The following is a 22035-nucleotide window of genomic DNA, read 5'->3' on the forward strand; positions in this document are numbered from 1 at the left end:
GTTAGATGGCCTATCTTGGTTATCCAGTTTATAGTACAGAGATATTTATTTACGTAGTTTACCTTAAATACTGTTCTTTCTTTGTAAGATGTGAAGTGTTTCATTTAAGTTAGTGTCAGGAAGAACCTGGAAATGTGTAATATTATATTTGAGTAGAATTGCAAAATGTGCATGTGTTAATTCTTCCCTTTTTCCAACTCAGATTAAGAATTTCTTATCAAAACGGGTGCTGATAATGTATTTTTTCAGTAAGGTAAGAATATGTAGTTATAGCATTGGGAATGGGGGGGGGAGGAAACAAAATAAGAATGAAGTAGCAGGTAAGATTTGACTTCTAAATATTTAGCTTGATCCTAGCAAGCCAAACAGCTCTGCATCATGCTTCACTAAACCTCCCTTTTAACAGTGGCTGCCCTAGACACACATCTCACCTTAGTGGCTTCCTGAGGCTTGGCTCTAGTTGGCCTTCTCAGTTTCCTGGCTGCAGGCAGCTTTGTGCTGATGTGTAGCCCCTTGCTGCAAAATGAGTAGATCCATGGTGATGCTTCATGGCTCATTGTCCTGCTAACATCTTTATGGCCAATTTGGTGTTCAGAAGAGAGATGACTGGGTTAGATTGCAGATGTTAAACTTGGGTTGGATAAAAGTTGTAATTCAGACCACAAACTAAATGACTTTCCAACTTGTCTGTCAGCTGCCCCAGCTGCTGTAGGGGAGTAAATCTCAATGGTAGAAGCTAAAAATTCATTCCTGTTTTCACTGCTACAGCTGTTGTGTGTCAGTTAATCCTTTGATGAGGAAAACCTTGCCCATTTGTAGGGGAAAGAATTTTTGTTTTAATTTTTTTTTCTTCCCCCCGTACGCGGGCCTCTCATTGTTGTGGCCTCTCCCATTGCGGAGCACAGGCTCCGGACACGCAGGCTCAGCAGCCATGGCTCATGGGCCCAGCCGCTCCGCGGCATGTGGGATCTTCCCGGACCGGGGCACGAACCCATGTCCCCTGCATCGGCAGGCGGACTCTCAACCACTGCTCCACCAGGGAAGCCCTGTTTTAATTATTTTAATCTAGCTTCTCTCTTTTTCCAGATACTGTAGTATTAACTAATAGTGCACTCAGTTAATGCCTTCAAGTGAAACTCTGCATTGGCGTACATTCCTCATTTTTATTCTTTGGGAGTCATACTCTGGTGGGGAGAGAGAACTCAGTAACTCTGATAGAATATAGGTACACATAGCAAAGAATCCTTTCAAGTTCTTGAAACTGTTTTTTCACTGTGGTGGCAGGGAGGATCCACCCAACTAGCAATAAGGCTATCCATTAGAGCCCTGGTTAAACTATCAGACCCCGGAGGAAGGTGTCTCGTCTTCCACCAAGAGGAAGAGGAGTTGTCTGAAGTTTTACTTCAGAGCTTTGCTTCAGAAGGATGGGAAGAAAACTTACCCTTTTGTCTTCTGTATGCCGTGCTCTTTTCACTTAAGTTCCCTCATTTAATCTAACAGCATTCCTGTGAGTTGTCTTTTTGTCCTCATTTTACAGATAAGGAAACCTGAGGCTCAGAGGGGTCAAGTAGCTAGCCTAAGGGCACATAGCCAGTAAGTGGCAGAGCAGAGGCTGAACAAGATAAGATCTCCTTTTTCCTTGGAAGTGAAGGGCTGCTTTTGATTCTAATTTTGCAAGTGGATCTATTGTATGATAAGGAGTTGTAGACACTGCTACTTAATGTTGGGACGTGTAACATGCTGTTGTACTTAGTAGGCTTCATTGGGTGTATTATGAAATCCACCATTTACACGGGCCAATTATTGCTCCACACCACAATACCTTGCTGTATTAAAGAAGGTTGGGTGGTTTTTCTTTGCAGTGGGATTGAGGGCAGACGATTTAAGAGAGGTAATATGTATTTAGGCAATTCTTTTGTTTAAAAAAAAAGAGCATTCTTAACGCTTCTCTTAAGTGATCTCTATGCTAATCCCCTGAGGTGGGTTGAGTTGAATATATTTATTATTTATTCAACTCTTATTGTAAATGAGAAACTGAGGCCCATCGAGATTTAGAGACTTGGCAAGGGTCACACAATGAGTTGGTAGCAGAATGCTTTATTGCAGTTAAATCATACTGTGTAACAATTTCAGGTTTTAAAATTCTTCAGAGGCAGCTGTGAAATATTTATTGTTATAGTCTACATAATTGATTAGATGAAATTATCATTTCAGGGGAACTTACTTAAATGTCTTTATTGTATTTGTAGCACCCAGAGGCCTCCATTCAGGCTGTTTTTTCAGATGCCCAAATGCATATTTGGGCATTAGAAGGTAAGCAATCTCAGTGAACTGCAACTATGATTTCTTTATTAGTTAAATATTGAAGTATAATCCGTGAAAGATCAGTTCTGGACTTCGATCTCAATCTTTGAATATTCAGATACATTGTTATTTCTCTGTTTTATATAGATCATTTTTCTTAGATATTTAGGTGTATTTTAATTTAGGCAGAAATTTTCCTTGTATATAAGTGGATAAACTGAGCCTGGGGTTCTTGCCTCTCTTTCTCTATTTCAAAAAAACTGCAATTAATAGATTGTTTTTTAACCGTCAACTTACGTTGACATAGCATGTTTAACCATATTTAGCTTAGGTTAAATATGAAAATCTAGTTCCTGAAGAACTATTTATTTTCATCTTACAGATACTGCCTTCTCAATGCTTAAATGATACTTCCTCAGAGGGGCCTTTCCTGACCACCCTATGAAAAGTATCCTCACAGCTGTCACCCTTATCATGCTTTGTTTTCTTAGCACTTATCACTATCAAACACAATATTATTTTAAAAAATTCTTTTTCCTACTAGAACGTAAGGCAGAGACTGTCATCTTATTCAAGACTGTTGCAGTTGAGCACTTTTTCCATGCCTTTTCCAGTCTTTTGCCTATTTTTCTATTGTATTACTCCCTCTTTTTTTATTTAGAAGTTTTTTTATGCATTCAGAATATTAATCCTTTCCCAAATAGACGTATTGCAAGTAGATTTGCCTAATTTTGATTCGCTTTTAACTTTTTTCTTCTTTTCCACTTGAGGTCTGTCTCACTTAGTAGCAGCATCATTTACAGAAGATAGATTTGGAGTTGTCCAGACTACACTACCAGCTATTCTTAATACTTTGTTGACGCTACAAGAGGTAGGCAATATGTGGGTTGGGTGGAGTAGAGGTCCTGTCCCCTCCCCCTGCCCAGCTTTTTCACTTTGTTTCTTACATATCACATTAAGCAACAAACATATGTTGGAAGTCAAAATAATGGTACTATTCTCACCCTCAGGCACTTACAATCTAAGAGAAACTAGGAAGATAAACTTTTAATTCATTTATAAGTAATAATTGTATTGTAACAAAGAAAGAAAGTATACTAAACCTGTAGGATATACCTCTGATATTAATCAGATTATTTAGGATATTGGAATTCTGTTCAGTGCTATAAGATTGCATCCTTACATAATTTGTAGCCACTGAAAGTGACTTGAAGTTAAGTTACCCTGCAGATAAGAAGTTACCTATTGGCCAGAGGCTTAAGAAGATAGAGCTGGGGCCAGCAGATTCCTGTTTTCAGGCTGGGTGCGTAGTTTTAAACTACCAGGTCTTTTTAGTCCTAGACTTAAAGGAAGAAAAATAAAACGTATGCTTCTTGTTTTCCATTAGGCTGCCTTTCCTAACTTCATGTTGGGTGATATGTTTTACACTGCCTTATAATATTAGTTGTATGTCAGATGAGGAATATAAACACTGAGGGCTAGGAGCATTTAGAGGTAGGGGCTTGTGTGTTGTATAGGTTTTCTGGAGGGGTGTTACTGAACTAGGCTTAAAGGATAATAAACTGGTGCATCTTTGGGTCTTGGGAAACAATTTAAGATACGAAGAGAAAACAGGCTTTACTGTTCCTTTCTTCAAATCTCAATTCATTTTACCTCTTAGAAAGTCTTACCCATCAAAACCAGTGATTTTTTTTTTTTCTTCACTCTGAGTCCTCTTTGTGCCCACTTTCTCATGTATGTTATTTGAGACATGTTTATACCCATGGGTAGTTTTATTATTTGGGTTCTTTTCCCAGCTGCCTTTCTCTAAAGAAAGAATTTCCTACTATTTCTCCACGACTTCTAATATTTGGCTTGTCTAACCACACAATAGGGTAACCATGATTTGGGCATCTCTTTGGTACATAGCATAGTTTTTTTTTAATCACTCTTGCTATGTAGTTTAAAATAAAACTACAGTAGAATGTTCCATAGTCTACAGAGTGATTTCTTATCATTATTTATTTTGAACCTCAGATCTATCTTGTGAAGTGAGATGGAGGTGTTTTGGCCCTGTTTTGCACATGAGAGGGGCTCGGTAGTGCAGGGACTTACCTCAGGTCTCACACACACGTCTTGTTAGTGGCAGAGCTGGGACTTGAATGTGAGCTGATTGCAGGGCATTAGCAGTGTAGTAGACCCCAGGGAAAGCTGCAGATCCACATCCTGTATTCTCTCTGAACTTGTCTATTATCTTCTCCTGGGCTTTTATTTTTACATAAGGTTCTCTTTAGAGAGAATGGATCTACCCTTAGAACCATGGCTTTCAAACTTTTTAGACCATGATCTAGTACATTTACATTAGACTCAGAATATAGAGGTGTGTGGGTGTAACAAGAAACAAAAGATTCTTAGAAGAGTGCTTACCTTTTATTATGTGCTCTGCATTCTAATGCTTTCCATTCTGTTTCATTAAAAAAAAAAATGGTGGTTGAAACGGAATTGATTTCACAAGGATCACACTGCCCTCAAGGTATTCTGCACCAAAGTTACTTTCTTTTCACCTCCCCACCATCAGAATTCCTAATTCTTCATAGTTGGCTATGGGTAGGTATGACAAGGAAAGCAATTTGTTTATTTGGTTATAGTCATTCCTACCTTTGATTGATTGGGAAGATAAGAATTATAGATTTGTCTAAGGGTCAGGCCCTATTTACTTTGAAACAGAGGAGTTGAATGGAGGATACTGTTGAGGGGCAGAGTAGAAAGAGGCAGAGGCATGTTTTTGAGAGTTGAGAAGAGGTAAATGGAACAAAGAACAGGACCAGTGATTTGATACTTTGCTTCTGAGTATAAAAACCCTTCCTAGTGTGAGGCTTCTGGCATCTGTTCTCCCCTAGGCCACATCACAGTCGGCCTTTTGGTCATGCTCTGCAGGCATCAGATTTTGCAAACTGCCTTGCAGTCTTTCCCACCCCATATCCTGAGGTTGACTGTAGTGAGTAATTCAGTGTCCACGTGGATATTTGTCCCACACCTTGACCTCCTCACCAGTCTTTTACATACCCATCAGTGTCAGCCTTTGACCATCATCCAGGCCTCATCATCCCCTGAATTCTCCACCTCCAAAGCTTAAAATTCCAGGATTCTACCCTCTAAGTCAGAGTCCTTAAATGTTTTTGTGCCAAAGGTCCCTTTAACAGTCTGATGAAGCCCATGGACTTTTTCTCAGAATAATGTTCTTAAATACATAAAATAAAGTCCTTAGGATTAAAAAGGAAATCAATTATATTAGAATACAATTATGAAAGTATTAAATCTATGATACAGTAATGTGTGCTTTTTAATTAATGCATTAAATAACAAGATCTATCAGTGAGTCTACTAACCCATCACTTTGAAGTAGTGATATGATGAATGGTATTTCAGATAATTGCAATAGTAATGTGATATGAAGATATTGATGATATCTATGGTGGCAAAGTCACAGGAATTGCTAATGCTATTGTGATTTACTGTTTCATAATTGAAAGAAATGCTAATTTTTAATTAGAGCTTAGTAAAGATAAGCATGTAATTTTTATCCCAGAGTTCTTGCGCCCTGAATCCTATCCATAGATCTGTGGGCCCATGTAAGAGGCCCCCCAAGCACAGCCTCTTATGACCTTGCTTCTTCTGTACACTTTGTCTTTGTCAATATTTTCACTTCCTTTGTTTTTCGGCTCCCTCCTAGCTACACATATGTCTTTCCCTATCCAGCTTAGACCTTATAGTCTGTCACTTCAACCATTTTGTTACCAATTTTTTTTTTTAACATCTTTATTAGAGTATAATTGCTTTACAATGGTGTGTCAGTTTCTGCTTTATAACAAAGTGAATCAGCTATACATATACATATGTCCCCATATCTCTTCCCTCTTGCATCTCCCTCCACCCCACCCTCCCTATCCCACCCCTCTAGGGGGTCACAAAGCACCAAGCTGACCTCCCTGTGCTATACAGCTGCTTCCCACTAGCTATCTATTTTCCATTTGGTAGTGTATATATGTCCATGCCACTCTCTCACTTTGTCCCAGCTTACCCTTCCCCTCCCCATAACCTCAAATCCATTCTCTAGTAGGTCTGTGTCTTTATTCCCATCTTGCCCCTAGGTTCTTCATGACCTTTTTTTTTTTTTTTTTAGATTCCATATATATGTGTTAGTATATGGTATTTGTTTTTCTCCTTCTGACTTACTTCACTCTGTATGACAGTCTCTAGGTCCATCCACCTCACTACAAATAACTCAGTTTCATTCCTTTATATGGCTGAGTAATATTCCATTATATGTATATGCCACATCTTCTTTATCCATTCATCTGTTGATGGACACTTAGGTTGCTTCCACGTCTTGGCTATTGTAAATAGAGCTGCAGTGAACATTTTGGTACATGACTCTTTTTGAATTATGGTTTTCTCAGGGTATATGCCCCGTAGTGGGATTGCTGGGTCGTATGGTAGTTCTATTTTTAGTTTTTTTAAGGAACCTCCATACAGTTCTCCATAGTGGCTGTATCAGTTTACATTCCCACCAACAGTGCAAGAGGGATCCCTTTTCTCCCCACCCTCTCCAGCATTTATTGTTTGTAGATTTTTTGATGATGGCCATTCTAACCGGTGTGAGATGATATCTCATTGTAGTTTTGATTTGCATTTCTCTAATGATTAATGATGTTGAGCATTCTTTCATGTGTTTGTTGGCAATCTGTATATCTTCTTTGGAGAAATGTCTATTTAGGTCTTCTGCCCATTTTTGGCTTGGTTTGTTTGTTTTTTTGATATTGAGCTGCATGAGTTGCTTGTATGTTTTGGAGATTAATCCTTTGTCAGTTGCTTCATTTGCAAATATTTTCTCCCATTCTGAGGGTTGTCTTTTCGTCTTGTTTATGGTTTCCTTTGCTGTGCAAAAGCTTCCAAGTTTCATTAGGTCCTTGTTACCTGTTCTTCAACTCCTTGTTGCCATGTCCTTCAGTTGCACCCATGTGGCAAAACTCTAAGGGATCAATCCCATATCAACCACCCACCCTTTCTCTTGCCCATCCCTCCTGCTTCAGGCTCACTTCAGCCCTTGGCATTTCTGACCTGAATTATTACTATGGCCTTTTGCTCCTCTTATTAACAGGGATCCTTCATTCTGACTTTAGTCACTATCCTGTTCTTCCTATAAGCCCTCTACTCTAATAACCACGATGGACTATTCCATTTCCCCCCCAAATATATTTTATTTTCTTAACCAGACTCTAACTCTGTATATGATGCTTCTTCTTTCCTTCTTTGCTTAGAACACATTTTTCTTTTCTCTGGCTCTGCCCTGTAATCCCCATTTCATCACTTTATTATACTGCATTTTAATTGTATGTTTACTTTTTTTTTTTTTTTTGCGGTACACGGTTCTCTTACTGTTGTGGCCTCTGCCGTCGCGGAGCACAGGCTCCGGACGCACAGGCTCAGAGGCCATGGCTCACAGGTCCAGCCGCTCCGCGGCATGTGGGATCTTCCTGGACCGGGGCACGAACCCGTGTCCCCTGCATCGGCAGGCAGACTCTCAACCACTGCGCCACCAGGGAAGCCCTGTCTCTTTACTTTTATTGTCTCTAGTCAGAGCAGAGGCAGGGACCTTGTCTTAATTCTGTATTCCTAGCATCTGACCTGGTACCTGGCAAATGACAGGCACTTATTAAATGCTTGTTTGATGACTGCTGGATAGCTTCATGGTTGGTTTGGTGGGCAAAAGCTTCTGTTCTGGGGCCTGATTTGAGTGACAGTTCTGATGTAATGGGTTAATTATAATAGTCCCAAGCCCCTTCATTTTGAGAGGCAGGGATGTCATGAGACTCATACGAGCCCTGTTACATGTTTTTGGTTTTATGTTCTGTGATGTAGGAGGGATACTTGCTCTTAATAACGAGAATAAGTTCTAAGTATCTCTTAGAATTTAAGGCAAGTTATAAAATACAGGCTTCTGGATGTTACTAAGGAAAATTGTATGGAACTGTTCTGTTCTTTTGTTTTATTTTTCACTATCAATAAAAAAGCCATATCACTGTGAATCATTAAAGAGAAAATAGGAAAGGGGAAGCCTTTCATTCTTCAAATCATTCAGAGGGCAAGCCGTGGAGGGATGGATATCCTAGGACAGTTGTTCCTAATAGTGGGCCAGGCCCTCCTGGGAGATTCCAAGTATCACAACAGGTTCATGAATCCACACATATATTGCCGTCATCTGAGTAATTAATGTTTGTCTGACATATTTATAGCTATTTTTCAGAGGTTTTTACATGCTGTTTTGGTTAATTAAAATAGAAATTCACTTAAAAGCATTATTTCCTACATTAGTGGATGGAGAAAAACTACTATCCTGTGGAATTCCACTACGTATACATATATATGTGTACATGTCTACATATATATATAATCTTTAAAAAGGGTCCTTATAAAGGTTGGGGACCAAAATGGTAGAGTGGTTTTTTTTTTTTGCGGTACGCGGGCCTCTCACTGCTGTGGCCTCTCCCGTTGCGGAGCACAAGCTCTGGACGTGCAGGCTCCGCGGCCATGGCTCACGGGCCCAGCCGCTCTGTGGCATGTGGGATCTTCCCGGACTGGGGCACGAACCCGTGTCCCCTGCATCGGCAGGTGGACTCTCAACCACTGCGCTACCAGGGAAGCCCCTAGAGTGTTTTTTTTTTTTGCGGAAAACGGGCCTCTCACTGTTGTGGCCTCTCCCGTTGTGGAGCACAGGCTCCGGACGCGCAGGCTCAGCAGCCGTGGCTCACAGGCCCAGCCACTCTGCGGCATGTGGGATCTTCCCGGACTGGGGCACGAACCCGTGTCCCCTGCAGCGGCAGACGGACTCTCAACCACTGCGCCACCAGGGCAGCCCCTAGAGTGGTTTTTTAATCAAAACAAATTTTTCTTAAATTGTGTTAAAATACACATAACGTAACATTTACCATTTTAACTATCTTTTAGTGTACATTTCTATGTCGTTAAGTACAGTCACATTGTTGTTTAACCATCAACCATCATCTAGCTCCAGAACTTTTTCATCTTTAAAAGTACTTTTTAAAGTTTTCAGAAAGCCTTCAAGTCTTTGAAAAGTCATTGTCACCTTGATGGTGGGATATCAGCTCTGTCTATTATATTTTTTGCCTTATCATCTAAAGGTCAAATTTTGATATACTTGGAATATTGGAGTTGACCTTTATGCTATTCACATATCCATTCATCCAGTAAATGTTAATTATCAAATGGTTTACCATGTGTTATGATATAGAATGAGAAAAGGCATACATGGTACCTGCCCTCCAGGAGCTTACAGACTATAAAATAGAAAATCATACAAATAAGTAACTACAATTGTAATAAGTGCCACAGTATGCAAAAATGCAGGATGATCAGAGAACATAAAACAGGCAAGTCTAAGCTAGTCTTGTGAATAGGAGATTGAAAGGAAGTATGAAGTCATTAAAGGCCTCCCTGAGGAAGTGATAACAGAAGTTAGAAGGAAGAATGGGGAAAAGGAAAGGAATGTTCTTGAGGGCCAGAACTATGGGTTTGAAGGCCCAGAGACCCTTGACCAATACTCTTCTACAAGTCACAGTCCATTCTTTGTTTCTCTAGAATCCTATGCTACTTTACCTAATATCTGTGTAGTACTCCAAAAGAAATGCTCTTTCTTTAATTTTTGTAACACTCCCATAAAGTTAGAATAAGACTTACTTTGCATGACTGAGGCTCTCTCAAAAAGACTGTATCTGTCGGTATGACTTAATCAAGATCATGCCAATAAATGGTCGAGTAAATTTGAAAACCAGGCTTTTAGACCTGAAGTCCTTTGCTTCCCGCCATATCAAATTACCTCTGTGAGGGCTTGGCAGGAGCATGCATTTCTTAACCTCCTTTTATTTATTTATTTATTTATTTACTTACTTACTTACTTATGGCTGCATCGGGTCTTCATTGCAGCATGCGGGCTCTTCTTCGTGGTGTGCAGGCTTCTCTCTAGTTGTGGAGCGCGGGCTCAGTAGTTGTGGCACACAAGCTTAGTTGCCCCGCGGCATGTAGGATCTTAGTTCCCCAACCAGGGATCGAATCCGTGTCCCCTATATTGGAAGGCGGATTTCTTTTTTGTTTTGAATTTTATTTTATTTTTATTATACAGCAGGTTCTTATTAGTTATCTATTTTATACATATTAGTGTATATATGTCAGTCCCAATCTCCCAATTCATCCCACCAACACCACCCCCCAACCCCTGCTTTCCCCCCTTGGTGTCCATACGTTTGTTCTCTACATCTCTGTCTCTATTTCTGCCTTGCAAACCGGTTCACCTGTACCATTTTCTAGATTCCACATATATGCATTAAGATAAGATATTTGTTTTTCTCTTTCTGACTTACTTCACTCTGTATGACAGTCTCTAGGTCCATCCACGTCTCTAAAAATGACCTAGTTTCGTTCCTTTTTATGGCTGAGTAGTATTCCATTGTATATATGTTCCACATGGAAGGAGGATTCTTAACCACTGGACCACCAGGGAAGTCCCAGTGCTTCTTGGATTTCAGTATTTAGGAGAAGACAATTAGAGTGAGAAAAGACAATAATTTTAAGCTCTGGCTACATACTGTTTGCTCAAATCCCTGAACCTGAAGCCTTCTTGTCCTTTGCTACAAAAGGAGATTAGAGAGAATTAGAGATGTGTTAAGGACACATTACCTCCAAACTAAGACTTTCTTCCCCAATGTAACTTTTATACCATTAGGGTCTGCTGGACTCATAATTTTTGTATTTATTTGTGAGCTATTCCAGTTATTTGTAAGGATTGATATTCTATGACTTTTATTCTTTCTTAGAGGTCTTTCAAAGAACAAAGAGAAAACAGTCAAACAGAATTCACTGTTTTACAGTTATCCTTTGGACCCTTGTAAAATCCAAGAGGTATTATGAAATCCTAGTGATTTTACATTTCCAGTATCTTGAAACAACTTGCTATTTGATCATCCCAGGAATTATTTCATCATTACTCATCAGTTATTCCAATTGTGGTAAAAAAGACCAGTAAGAAAACAGAAGAATGATGAAATCATATAATATTGTATCATCTTTGAAGAAAAGGTATATAGTCTGAACACACATCTTTACAGTTTTTTTTTTAAGCTTTCATTGAATGCAGTTGCTAGTTCAGATTTTTAAAATTTACCACCGATGATGGTAAAAGGAAGAAAATTGCCAATATGTTAAATAATTATTTAGATAAATCAGAAGATGAATGTGGAGAGACAGCACTCTGGAAATTTACATGGTTCTTAAGTGGTTACATGCTGAAGGTACACAAAGGTGTATTCAAAAGTGATGGGAGGGGGCTCCCCTGGTGGCACAGTGGTTGAGAGTCCACCTGCCGATGCAGGGGATACGGATTCATGCCCCGGTCCGGGAAGATCCAACATGCCGCGGAGGAGCTGGGCCCGTGAGCCATGGCCACTGAGCCTGTGCTCTGCAACGGGAGAGGCCACAACAGTGAGAGGCCTGCGTACTGCAAAAAAAAAAAGTGATGGGAGGACTTCCCTGGTGGCGCAGTGGTTAAGAATCTGCTTGCCAACGCAGGGGACACGGGTTCGAGTGCTGGTCTGGGAAGATCCCACATGCTGCAGAGCAACTAAGCCCACGTGCCGTAACTACTGAGCCTGCGCTCTAGAACCCGCTAGTCACAACTGCTGAAGCCCGTGTGCCTAGAGCCCGTGCTCCACAACAAGAGAAGCCACTGCAATGAGAAGCCTGCGCACCGCAACGAAGAGTAGCCCCCGCTCGCAGCAGCTAAAGAAAGCCCATGGGCAGCAATGAAGACCCAACGCAGCCAGAAATAAATAATTAATAAATAAGTTAATTAATTAATAAACAAAAAAGTGGAAGGAAATAGGTGATACTGAAATGAAAAAAGTCATGTACAATAAAATATTTTTATATTTGATTCATCATTTCAGTTCATCTTTATAAACCTAAGAATGAAAATGTTTTGCACAATTAGGGTACAAAGAAAATGGCTGAAGTCTTCAACAATATTATGAGCTGTCAAAAGTTTTTTAAAATATTGTATTTTGATGTGCAGATGCAAGAAAAAGAATCAGAAGTAATGATAAACTAGAACCTGTTGGAGATATATCTTCAGTTTGAAATCAGTATTGCAAGATGGCTGTGTTCCACGTTTATTCATGATAGCTGATAAGCAGCTAGTTGCATTCAAAAGACTGCCTATTTCAGATGTATATATCTTCAAAACCTGGAAAATATGTTTATAATCTTATTTAAACTTCTATAAAGTTATTTTACATTATCCTGTCATTCTTATTTCTGTAAATTTTTTGTAAAAAAACTAAACTATAAAAAAGGTCCACTGGAAAAAAAAAAAAAGGGGAGCTTCCCTGGTGGCAGAGTGGTTAAGAATCCGCCTGCCAATGTGGGGGACACGGGTTTGAGCCCTGTTCCGGGAAGATCCCACATGCCGCGGAGCAACTAAGCCCATGCGCTACAACTATTGAGCCTGCGCCCTAGAGCCCACGAGCCACAACTACTGAGCCCACTTGCTACAACTACTGAAGCCCTGCGCCTAGAGCCCATGCTCCACAACAAGAGAAGCCACAGTAATGAGGAGCCCACGCACCGCAACAAAAAGTAGCCCCCGCTCGCTGCAACTAGAGAAAGCCCACGTGCAGCAACAAAGGCTTAACGCAGCCAAAAATAAATAAATAAAAATAGATTTTTAAATAAAGGGTCCACTGGATCCAGGTGTAAATGATGATGATGATTTTGCTGGTATACTGAATGTTAATAAGAAGGTTTACGAGAAAATTGAAAAGGAAGTAACTTTTCCATTATGATTCAGTGTTATTTAATGTTGCTTAAATATGTCATTGGATACCATCTCCCATACTGCCTAAAATTATCTCAAGTTTGTCCCAGTCTTGGGAATCCCTCTTATAAGTTACTGTTGAGAGAATAAATGTTTAGACTTGCAGTTATCATGGCAGACTGAACACACACATCAGGTCTTGTTCCTTACCCCTAAACTCTGCTAAACTACAGTAAAAGGACTTTTAAAAAGACATAAATCCAGGGCCTTCCCTGGTGGCGCAGTGGTTAAGAATCCGCCTGCCAGTGCAGGGGACACGAGTTCAAGCCCTGATCTGGGAAGATCCCACATGCCATGGAGCAACTCAGCCCATGCACCACAGCTACTGAGCCTGTGCTCTAGAACCCACAAGCCATAACTACTGAGCCCACATGCCACAAGTACTGAAGCTCACATGCCTAGAGCCCGTGCTCCGCAACAAGAGAAGCCACCTCAATGAGAAGCCCTCACGCTGCAACAAAGAGTAGCTCCCGCTCGCTACAACTGGAGAGAGCCTGCGCACAGCAACAAAGACCCAGTGCAGCCAAAAATAAATAACTAAATTTATTTTAAAAAAAAACAAACGTAAATCCATAAATAGGAAAGGAGACAACAGCAACAAAGTCTTCAAAGCTGGACAGCAGATGGTTGAGATAACTAACTTACCAGATTCCAGAGGCAAATCTGAAGTTGGTAGTGGGGCAAGCACCAAGACCCTCTGGAACCAAGGGTGAAGGGACAGGTACCAGAACAGGGAGGTTTGGGTGAGAGCTGTTTGAAAACCAGTTAGATCCCTAGATTTTCCTAGGTGGTGCTTCTCCCTCATTCCAGCAGAAGTCGAGGTTCATCCTCAGAGAGAGTAGAGCACTGGGTCTCTGGACTGGGAGAGTTCACAGTTGTGGGTACTCTACTAAAAAGCGTAGAGGTGTGCTCCATAGCTCTGTTCACCACTTGGCTTCCCTGAGCACTGGGGACCAAGCCCCCCAGACAGGGTACTGGAAGACTTTTATTTGGGAACTCTGATCAAACCAAGAAGAAAGATCTAAAGTTACTGAGTTGAGCACTTATCCCCAAAAAAGTCCACGCAGATCACCTATTGTGAAGCTGTCAGTAATCTCCAGTTGTGTACTCAAAGCTGTGGTCAATAATCTCCAGTACTCAGAGCTTTCGGTCAGCTCTTTAGGAGGTCCCACTCTCAGTCATGAGCCAAAGATCACTAGATTTTGAAGAAAGTATCCAATACAGAAGATACAGACCAGAAGAAGGAAAGAGAAGAAAAGTAGCTTGGAAGAAACTATAAAACAAACAAAAAACCAAAAACATAACAAAAATCACCAAAATCCTCAGAAATAAAAGCGGTATTGCAGCCTTGAAACAAAAATAGTATGCTGAAGTAAAAAGGATCACTCAAATGACATAAAGAGCTCTTTTTAAAATTTTTATTTATTTTTTACACAGCAGGTTCTTATTAGTTATCTATTTAATACATAATAGTGTATATATGTCAGTCCCAATCTCCCAATTCATCCCACCACCACCCCCACCCCTGCTTTCCCCTCGTAAGAGCTCTTGAAATTAAAAACATGATGGCAGAAATCCTTTTAACTATAGTTTTAAGTACTTTTTTGGTGCTTACATCTGTAACTATAAATAATAGACTTATATTATTACTTCTTGTCACTTTAGACATTATCTTTCCTGTAGTAGATTGACATGCTTATACTTCTCAGTCTTCTCCCTTCTCTTAATATAGTTTATAGCATTTAAAAATTATAATATTTACCTTTGGCTTTTAAAAGTTATACTTAAATCTCATACTATCAACTATAAATAAAATCAGTTTCACTTGTGAGTTCTCTTCCCACCTATTCTTGCTCATAGGTACTTTATCAGCTAGAATTGTAAAGGAAGATAAACTAGTATAGTAAATAACCTTACCCTTGTAAAGTATAAAGTTTGGTCTTTTTTTGGGCTGAGATTTATAATAAAGATGCTCTTACCCGTCTGTCATACATTATAAGCAGAGTAGGATATCTGTGTTTCACTTCCCAGTTTTGCATTTTCAAGGCTGTTGAAGTATAACTGCTTTTTAGAGGACAGATGTGGACTTTTCCCTGGTAACTGCTGAAGTGGCTGAACCTCTACTCCCTGTTTTTCAAATTGTTTTGACTGTGATCCAAAATAAATATTATATGTCTCTGTGTGTGTGTGTGTGTGTGTGTGTGTGTCTGTATCTATCTATCTGAAATGAAATCTCTTTAATCCTTTGGACTAAATTGGCTTTCTTGATAGTCTGAACTAACGTGTTTTCTTTCTTTCTTGATGTAGGCAGTTGATAAGTACTTCAAGCTTCCTCATGCTTCCAGTAAACCACCTCGGATTTCAGGAAGCCTAGTGGACACTTCTTATAAAACATTAAGATTTGCCTTTAGAGCATCACTAAAAACTGCCATCTATAGAATAACTACTACATTTGGTGAACATCTGAAGTAAGTTTACCTGTTTTTGTTCCACGATAATTCACTCTCAGGAGTTCACCTGAGAAACAGGCATGAGAATTATAAAGGCTCATAAGTTGAAAGTATTCTTTTGGGACCTTCATGATTCCTACTGGGAACTAACAGCTTGGATTTAGATTTAATATTTACATTTTAAAATTTGGCCTATCATATAAGCTTTGGGGCCTTCTTTCAAATGGGTAAAAAAGAGGATAGAAAGTTATAAAAGCAGCAAATGTAATTATATATTGTTTTTTTTTAATTACTAAAATATCCTTAAGGGAGAAAAAAGGCAAAATGATATTTTCTTCTCCAGAAAAGCATATTAAAAATAATTCTGTTATTACATCTTGGTCAGCAAACTAAGACTTGGGGTGAGGAGAGTATTCCATAAATGAGTCCTTGGTGCTTTGTGAATCGTGCTGGAAAAGCAATGATAGATCATACCACCTTCAGAAACGGAACCAGAAAGAAAACCACAAATGCCAGACCTGTGTATATTTAGTTTCATTGATGTTTACTGCTTTCTTTTCATGAAATAATCTACCTAGGCAGTGTAAGGGATACTAGTTTATTAACTAAATTATTTCTGTCATAATTATAAATAAACTTTAAAAGATATAAGAGATTGCTCTGTTCTTTTCTGTATGCAATCAATAAGTAGTTTAGAACTTCCTCAAACCACTTGCTTTTAGAAGCAGTAGTGTATTTCCTTTTACTTCCATGAGGCACATACATAAAGCATATGACATACATGTCAACACATACATAAGGTAGCAGCAGCAGCAAGTTTTTTTGGAACACTTTGGTTCTGTGCGGGAATACAGAAGAGTTGTAGATCCGCTCTCCTTAAGAAGTTTATTCATTTGTTTAAAAACAAACCAAAAAAAAATCTATTTATTGAGTGCTTCTAGATCTGCACTCTCCAATGTGATAGCCATGTATTGCTATTTAAATTTTTTGTGTGTGTGCGGTACGCGGGCCTCTCACTGTTGTGGCCTCTCCCGTTGCGGAGCACAGGCTCCGGACGCACAGGCTCAGCGGCCATGGCTCACGGGCCCAGCCGCTCCGCGGCATGTGGGATCTTCCCAGACCGGGCCACGAACCTGCGTCCCCTGCATCGGCAGGCGGACTCTCAACCACTGCGCCACCAGGGAAGCCCCCTTGCTATTTAAATTTAAATTAATTAAAGTTAAATAAAATTGAAAATCCAGTTTGTCACTTACATTGGCCACATTTCAGGTCCTCAATAACTGCACATAGCTAGTGGCTACCATATTGGACAGCTTAGGTATAAAACATTTCCATCATTGCAGAAAGTTCTGTTGCACAGTGCTATTCTAGACAATACACTCGCATTTTCACTTACTCTTCTCAAAGAGCCTTTGGGGTGTAGAGATTATCGTATTGTATAGATATGGAAACAGACTTGGAGGGATTAAGAACTCGCCTAATAGCGTAGTCTAGTCAGTGTTAGAACATGAACCTGAAATCAGGTCTTTCTTCCTCTTAAAATTCCACCTTCTTACCCTATACAATACTAGACTCCCTTTAAGATGTAAACTTAGATAAGAAAGGGAGATGACTGTTAAAAAAATTATGAGAATGAAACTCTGCCTTAGTTTCTTTCCTTTGAGAAGAGCCATATTTTTATACATGTACCAAAATTGATGAGGTCAGTAGAGACTATTTTGTACAAATACAGGACAGAATGGTATAGTAGAAGTTAGATTTGGAATTAAAACATTTGGATATATGCCTGGTTACATTATTGACTATCTGTAGTTGTGGGCAAGTTACCTATTGATTTAAGTAACTGGCCTGAGATTATGCAGGTAGTAAGTTGCAGAACCAGCATTTAGACTCAAATCTTTCTGACCCTAGAATTCTATCTACAAACCTCTGGAAACCATTCTGATACTGTTTACCCTCCTATGAAAAGGGTATGTTATCCATTCCAGTTTGTTTCATTTGCTGTTAAGAGAGATAAAATGGGATCCTACATATGTAAAGCCCACACTACATTATATATTGTTGTGACAATAACTATTATTACTGTATCATACCTGGTTTATTCATTCCCCAAAACTTCACCTCTGAGAACCAGGTATAAATGAAGTAAACGTCTGAGGTGTGAAAATTAACGCAGATCAGTTACGCATTGGAGAAATTCATTTAATACCTATTTACTCTTAATTTAGGCAAATTCGATTTGCTAGTTTTCCAGCCTATAACATATTAAAATATGAGAGGAAGACTGCTGTTAGAGTCAAGAATACAAACAACAGTAAGAGACAGTACAGTGCCTGCTAGCAGAGGGGAGTCACGAGAAAAGCTGTAGACTTGGTGTTTGAAAAAGTTCGGAGCCATTTAGTGAGAGATGACAACCTCACTGGCACCTAGAGGGAGTCTGAACAGTAAAATACACTTGAGATGGTGCAGTTAGTCAGAGAGATGTAAATGTATAAGGTGCTTTAGCATGATTTGTAGCAAAATTATTATAATAAGACTTGACGCTTTTAAAAGTGGCGACCTTCAGTTACCTGGAATTTTATCATTCAGTAATGGTATATTACTATCAACAACTAGAAAACCAGAATTTTTCAGTATATTCAATTTCTGCCCAAAAGTTTAAAAGGAAGTTTTATACTAGTTTCAATATATATATTTGCCCCGCTTTTGTCCAGGTAATGTATTTTTGTGGCGGCAAGGGTGGGGAGAGAACTCAGTTTCCCCCTCTAAGACATAACTTACGTTCAAAGGGAAAAGTAAATCTAAACCACCAAGCTATTACCTTTGAAAACGATTAGTGGAGTCTATTGTGTTTTAACCAAACATTTTAGTTTAAAGGATTTTATATTAAAGGCAATTCAAATACTCCACAACTCAAAGATAATGTTGGAATCTGGTTTAAATAAAATAATAAAATCCAGAAAATCTACTGCAAGGCCTGGAACTGCACAGCAGGTTCCACAGCAGAGCAGGTTAAAATTGATGCCTTCACTTGTCAGTCTTAATTTGCTTTGGTCTTTTAGAAGGTAGAAGCATGCTGTTACTGAGTGCAAGCCCTCCTCCTCATTAGATTAAGGAGGGTTTTCATCCAGCTTTTTCAGAAGTACTAAATATGTGAAGATTTCTATTCGTTTTTAATTGTTTTGAAAAATATTGACTCTGTGCTCTGTGGTTCACTTAATATGCTTAATGTAAAATAAAGCTTATGCTTTGAATTTATGTTTCATTTAGTGCTGTGCAAGCATCTGCAGAACATCAGAAAAGACTTCAACAGTTCTTGGAGTTCAAAGAATAGTTAAGTAATATAAACTGTGTTCATTACACTGCTGATACAACTACAGATGGGACAGTAAATGTTCAGCATTCTTGGATCAGAAGAAAATGGACTAATTAGATGCTTCCTTTGTCGTGGTGGTTGCTTTGAAAACTATACTTTAATGGGAGAAATCATGGAGAGAAATTCTCAACAGAATAACCGAAAACTGCCTTTTCTGTACCGATTACTTTTTTTGTGTGTGGCATAATAAAATCTTTATTCAATTTTACAGAAGCATCTATGGCAGTAGAAATGTTTGTAGCTTATATAGCTTAATAATAGTAACCAGAAAATTTTTAGAATTTACTTTTGAGAGGAGTAGAGTCAGCTCAGAAGGTACTGATAAAATAGGTTGACTTGATCTAGTCTTCCTTCCTAATCGTCCTGAGAGTTTAGCTCTCTGTAAATTCAAAATACATAAACTTTTTTGGAGTAGTTTCTGTTTGCTAAAGGATAAAAAGGGTAACAGTGGAGAAAATTTCACAGAAAATATTGTCTGAAGGACATATTTTGTTAATCTGTTAGGTTGTGTTTTTGTTTTCAGAGACAAATTAAATTTGCATGATTGTCCAAAAAAAGTCTCAATTTACAGATGCTAACTCTATATAAAGGAATGTGGAAAAATTCAGTTCTTAAGTTACAAGATTAAACATTCACATTTGGTTTTCGAAAGACAATTGACCAACATCTATGAATTTATTTTGTATCATGCTAGTAAACAATAAGCATATGGGTATTTTCTCAACTAGTTTTGCTTTCATTTTCTGGAACAAAACATTAAGTGATTGCCGAGTTTTTCAAGTGAGAGAAAAAGTTTTGCACGAAACACCAGGAAACTTTCCCTTTTTTTTCCTTCCCTCATCTTCATTAGATCAAATTATTTTGTAAAGCTTAATTGGCCTCACAGAGGGAGCAACCTTTGCTTTGTTAACTGGCTAATTAAAATATATTAGGAAAATCTTTGCAGCCAGAAACAACTTAGTCATCAATCAGCAAGTGAAACCAAAATGTCAGAGGGATTACTGTTCTTAGGAGTATGTTGTATGTCCCCAAAGTGAGTAGGTAATTTTATAATTTATTAGATCACCTTTGGAGGTGAAAGATTGGAAATCCTACTGGTAGATATTCACTGGACTAACTTTGGACTGAAATGCTCCCTTGTAATTCTTTTCCCATTTTTTCCCTCGAGTGTCCCCCATTTTTTTCTTTAAAGTCAGCACAGAATTGTATATGAATCTTTAATGTGGTATATATGTCTACCATTTGTCTGATTACTTGATGTATTATATCTTGATTTATTTGTTGCCCCTTCAACCAGCACATGCCAAATTATAAATGAATCCTGCTGGCCTTTAAAGTATCTTTATGAGACAGTTTCCCAGTTGTCAAGTGTTTGGAGTATTTAGGCAGTTGCCTTTTTTTTTTTTTTTTTGCATCTGAAGTGGAGTTGATCTCTTTTTTGAATGTAAAAGTTGAATTTTGAATGTGGAAGTTACTTACAGATGACCAAAAAATTGTGACTAGGTTGACTGAGAACTGTTGAGTTCCATGTTTTAAAGCCATTGAACTTCTTATATTCCATTCTCTGCTTTCCTTGGCTGAGGCATTTTGGGAGAAAAGAACTCTTAACCTTATGCTTCCATAAAGAAGAATTTAAACTCTGACTTACTTAGATAAAATGTCTGGCTTTGTTTAGGTTTTTATCATTTCCCATATACTTTGGGCAAATGTATATTTGATGAGCAATGTGAAAATTTCTGATGTGTTCATCCCTATTTTTTCTCAAGAGGACGTGCTGTGTACACAGTATAGTTCACTATATGTCTGGCTGGTGGAAATTTGGAAACTGCTTCCCCAAATCTGGATTGTATTTAGTAGATAAGGAAGTCAGTTCCTTTTCCTCATTGTGTTGTTAATCTACACACCATCTGTTGGAGTAGGGTATGGCTCGATCACCTGTTATGAAAGAGAGCTCCTTCGCCTGTGTACAGGGAGGAGGATCTTAGGAAGGCCAGCAAGAGGAGAGAACCATTTCCTTTGATGAAGTCACATCCTGCCTGTGAACCCACTGATACTATACATTGGCCTGAAAATTAGAGGGTGTTCTTTAAAAGCCTTTCTCTGACTGTCAGTACAAAACGTGATTGTATCAGCTCTTGTAATGTTTTCTTGACCCTTATGGAAGGTATAAATCCACGTAACTTCTTTCCTAGAGAACTGGGACACTGTGCTAGAATTTTAAAAAACTTGTATAGTTGAGCGGACGTGGATAAGCAACAATTTGTTACTTTGCTGGGTTTATTCCTTGGTAATTGTTCTGTGTGTCTTCCTATAAATATGGTGATCTGTTTATATCCTTTTGTATATCACTGATACTCAATTGGGTAGAAAAATAAATTGACAGTTTTTAAAAATGGGACTGTAAAATGAAATATGTATATCTGTGAGGTCAGTTATTTAATTTCTGGGGTGTGTGTGTGTGTGTGTTTCCTTAGCCGTTTTAATGCAGTCTCAGAGTTGTTGCTTATAAAACCTGAAACACTTCTTGAGAAATGAGCTTTTGCCCCTGGTTGGACTAATCTGGTAGGTGATCTGTGTTTCATGGTACCTCTAAGGAGCGTGAATTCTAAAAGCCTCTTTCTTCGTTGTCTTGGCTGCCTTTTTTTCCGAAACTAAACAAAGGATGCAGGTGCTGAAAGCCATTTCTTAATAGAGGTTTCTTTTCTTGCCAGAATAATGTTTCTAAACGGATCATATTCCACCAGACTAAAAGTTTTGTCTGTCAGCTTTACTTAAATTAGTCTGAACTTCAACTCAAGGTAGTTGAGGTACTATGTATTAAGTCCCTCAACTTTCTTGTGTGCTATCCCAATCCATAGTTATGTTTCCTTAGAACCAAATAGCTTAAAACAAAGATGACTTTAATTCATCAGTTAATAATCCAGCTACTCTTAACAAGCTGCTGACCACCATTTTAAAATAAGCAAAATCGTTATCGTTTT

General features: G+C 38.8%; 1 protein-coding gene across 1 annotated transcript in view; it reads left to right on the forward strand.

The window, feature by feature from the left end:
* Positions 1 to 21524, forward strand: part of NDC1 (NDC1 transmembrane nucleoporin) — a 48427-nt gene extending 26903 nt beyond the window's left edge. The window contains exons 14-18 of the mRNA XM_030870197.3: positions 203 to 253; positions 2250 to 2313; positions 3075 to 3175; positions 15536 to 15696; positions 18949 to 21524. Coding sequence (XP_030726057.1) covers positions 203 to 253; positions 2250 to 2313; positions 3075 to 3175; positions 15536 to 15696; positions 18949 to 19012 — 441 coding nt within the window. The 3' untranslated portion in view covers positions 19013 to 21524. The remainder of the gene's footprint in view (positions 1 to 202; positions 254 to 2249; positions 2314 to 3074; positions 3176 to 15535; positions 15697 to 18948) is intronic.
* The last annotated feature ends 511 nt before the right edge of the window (positions 21525 to 22035 follow it).

This window comes from Globicephala melas, chromosome 1, assembly GCF_963455315.2.
Source record: "Globicephala melas chromosome 1, mGloMel1.2, whole genome shotgun sequence".
In the NCBI taxonomy this organism is placed as follows: Eukaryota; Metazoa; Chordata; class Mammalia; order Artiodactyla; family Delphinidae; genus Globicephala; species Globicephala melas.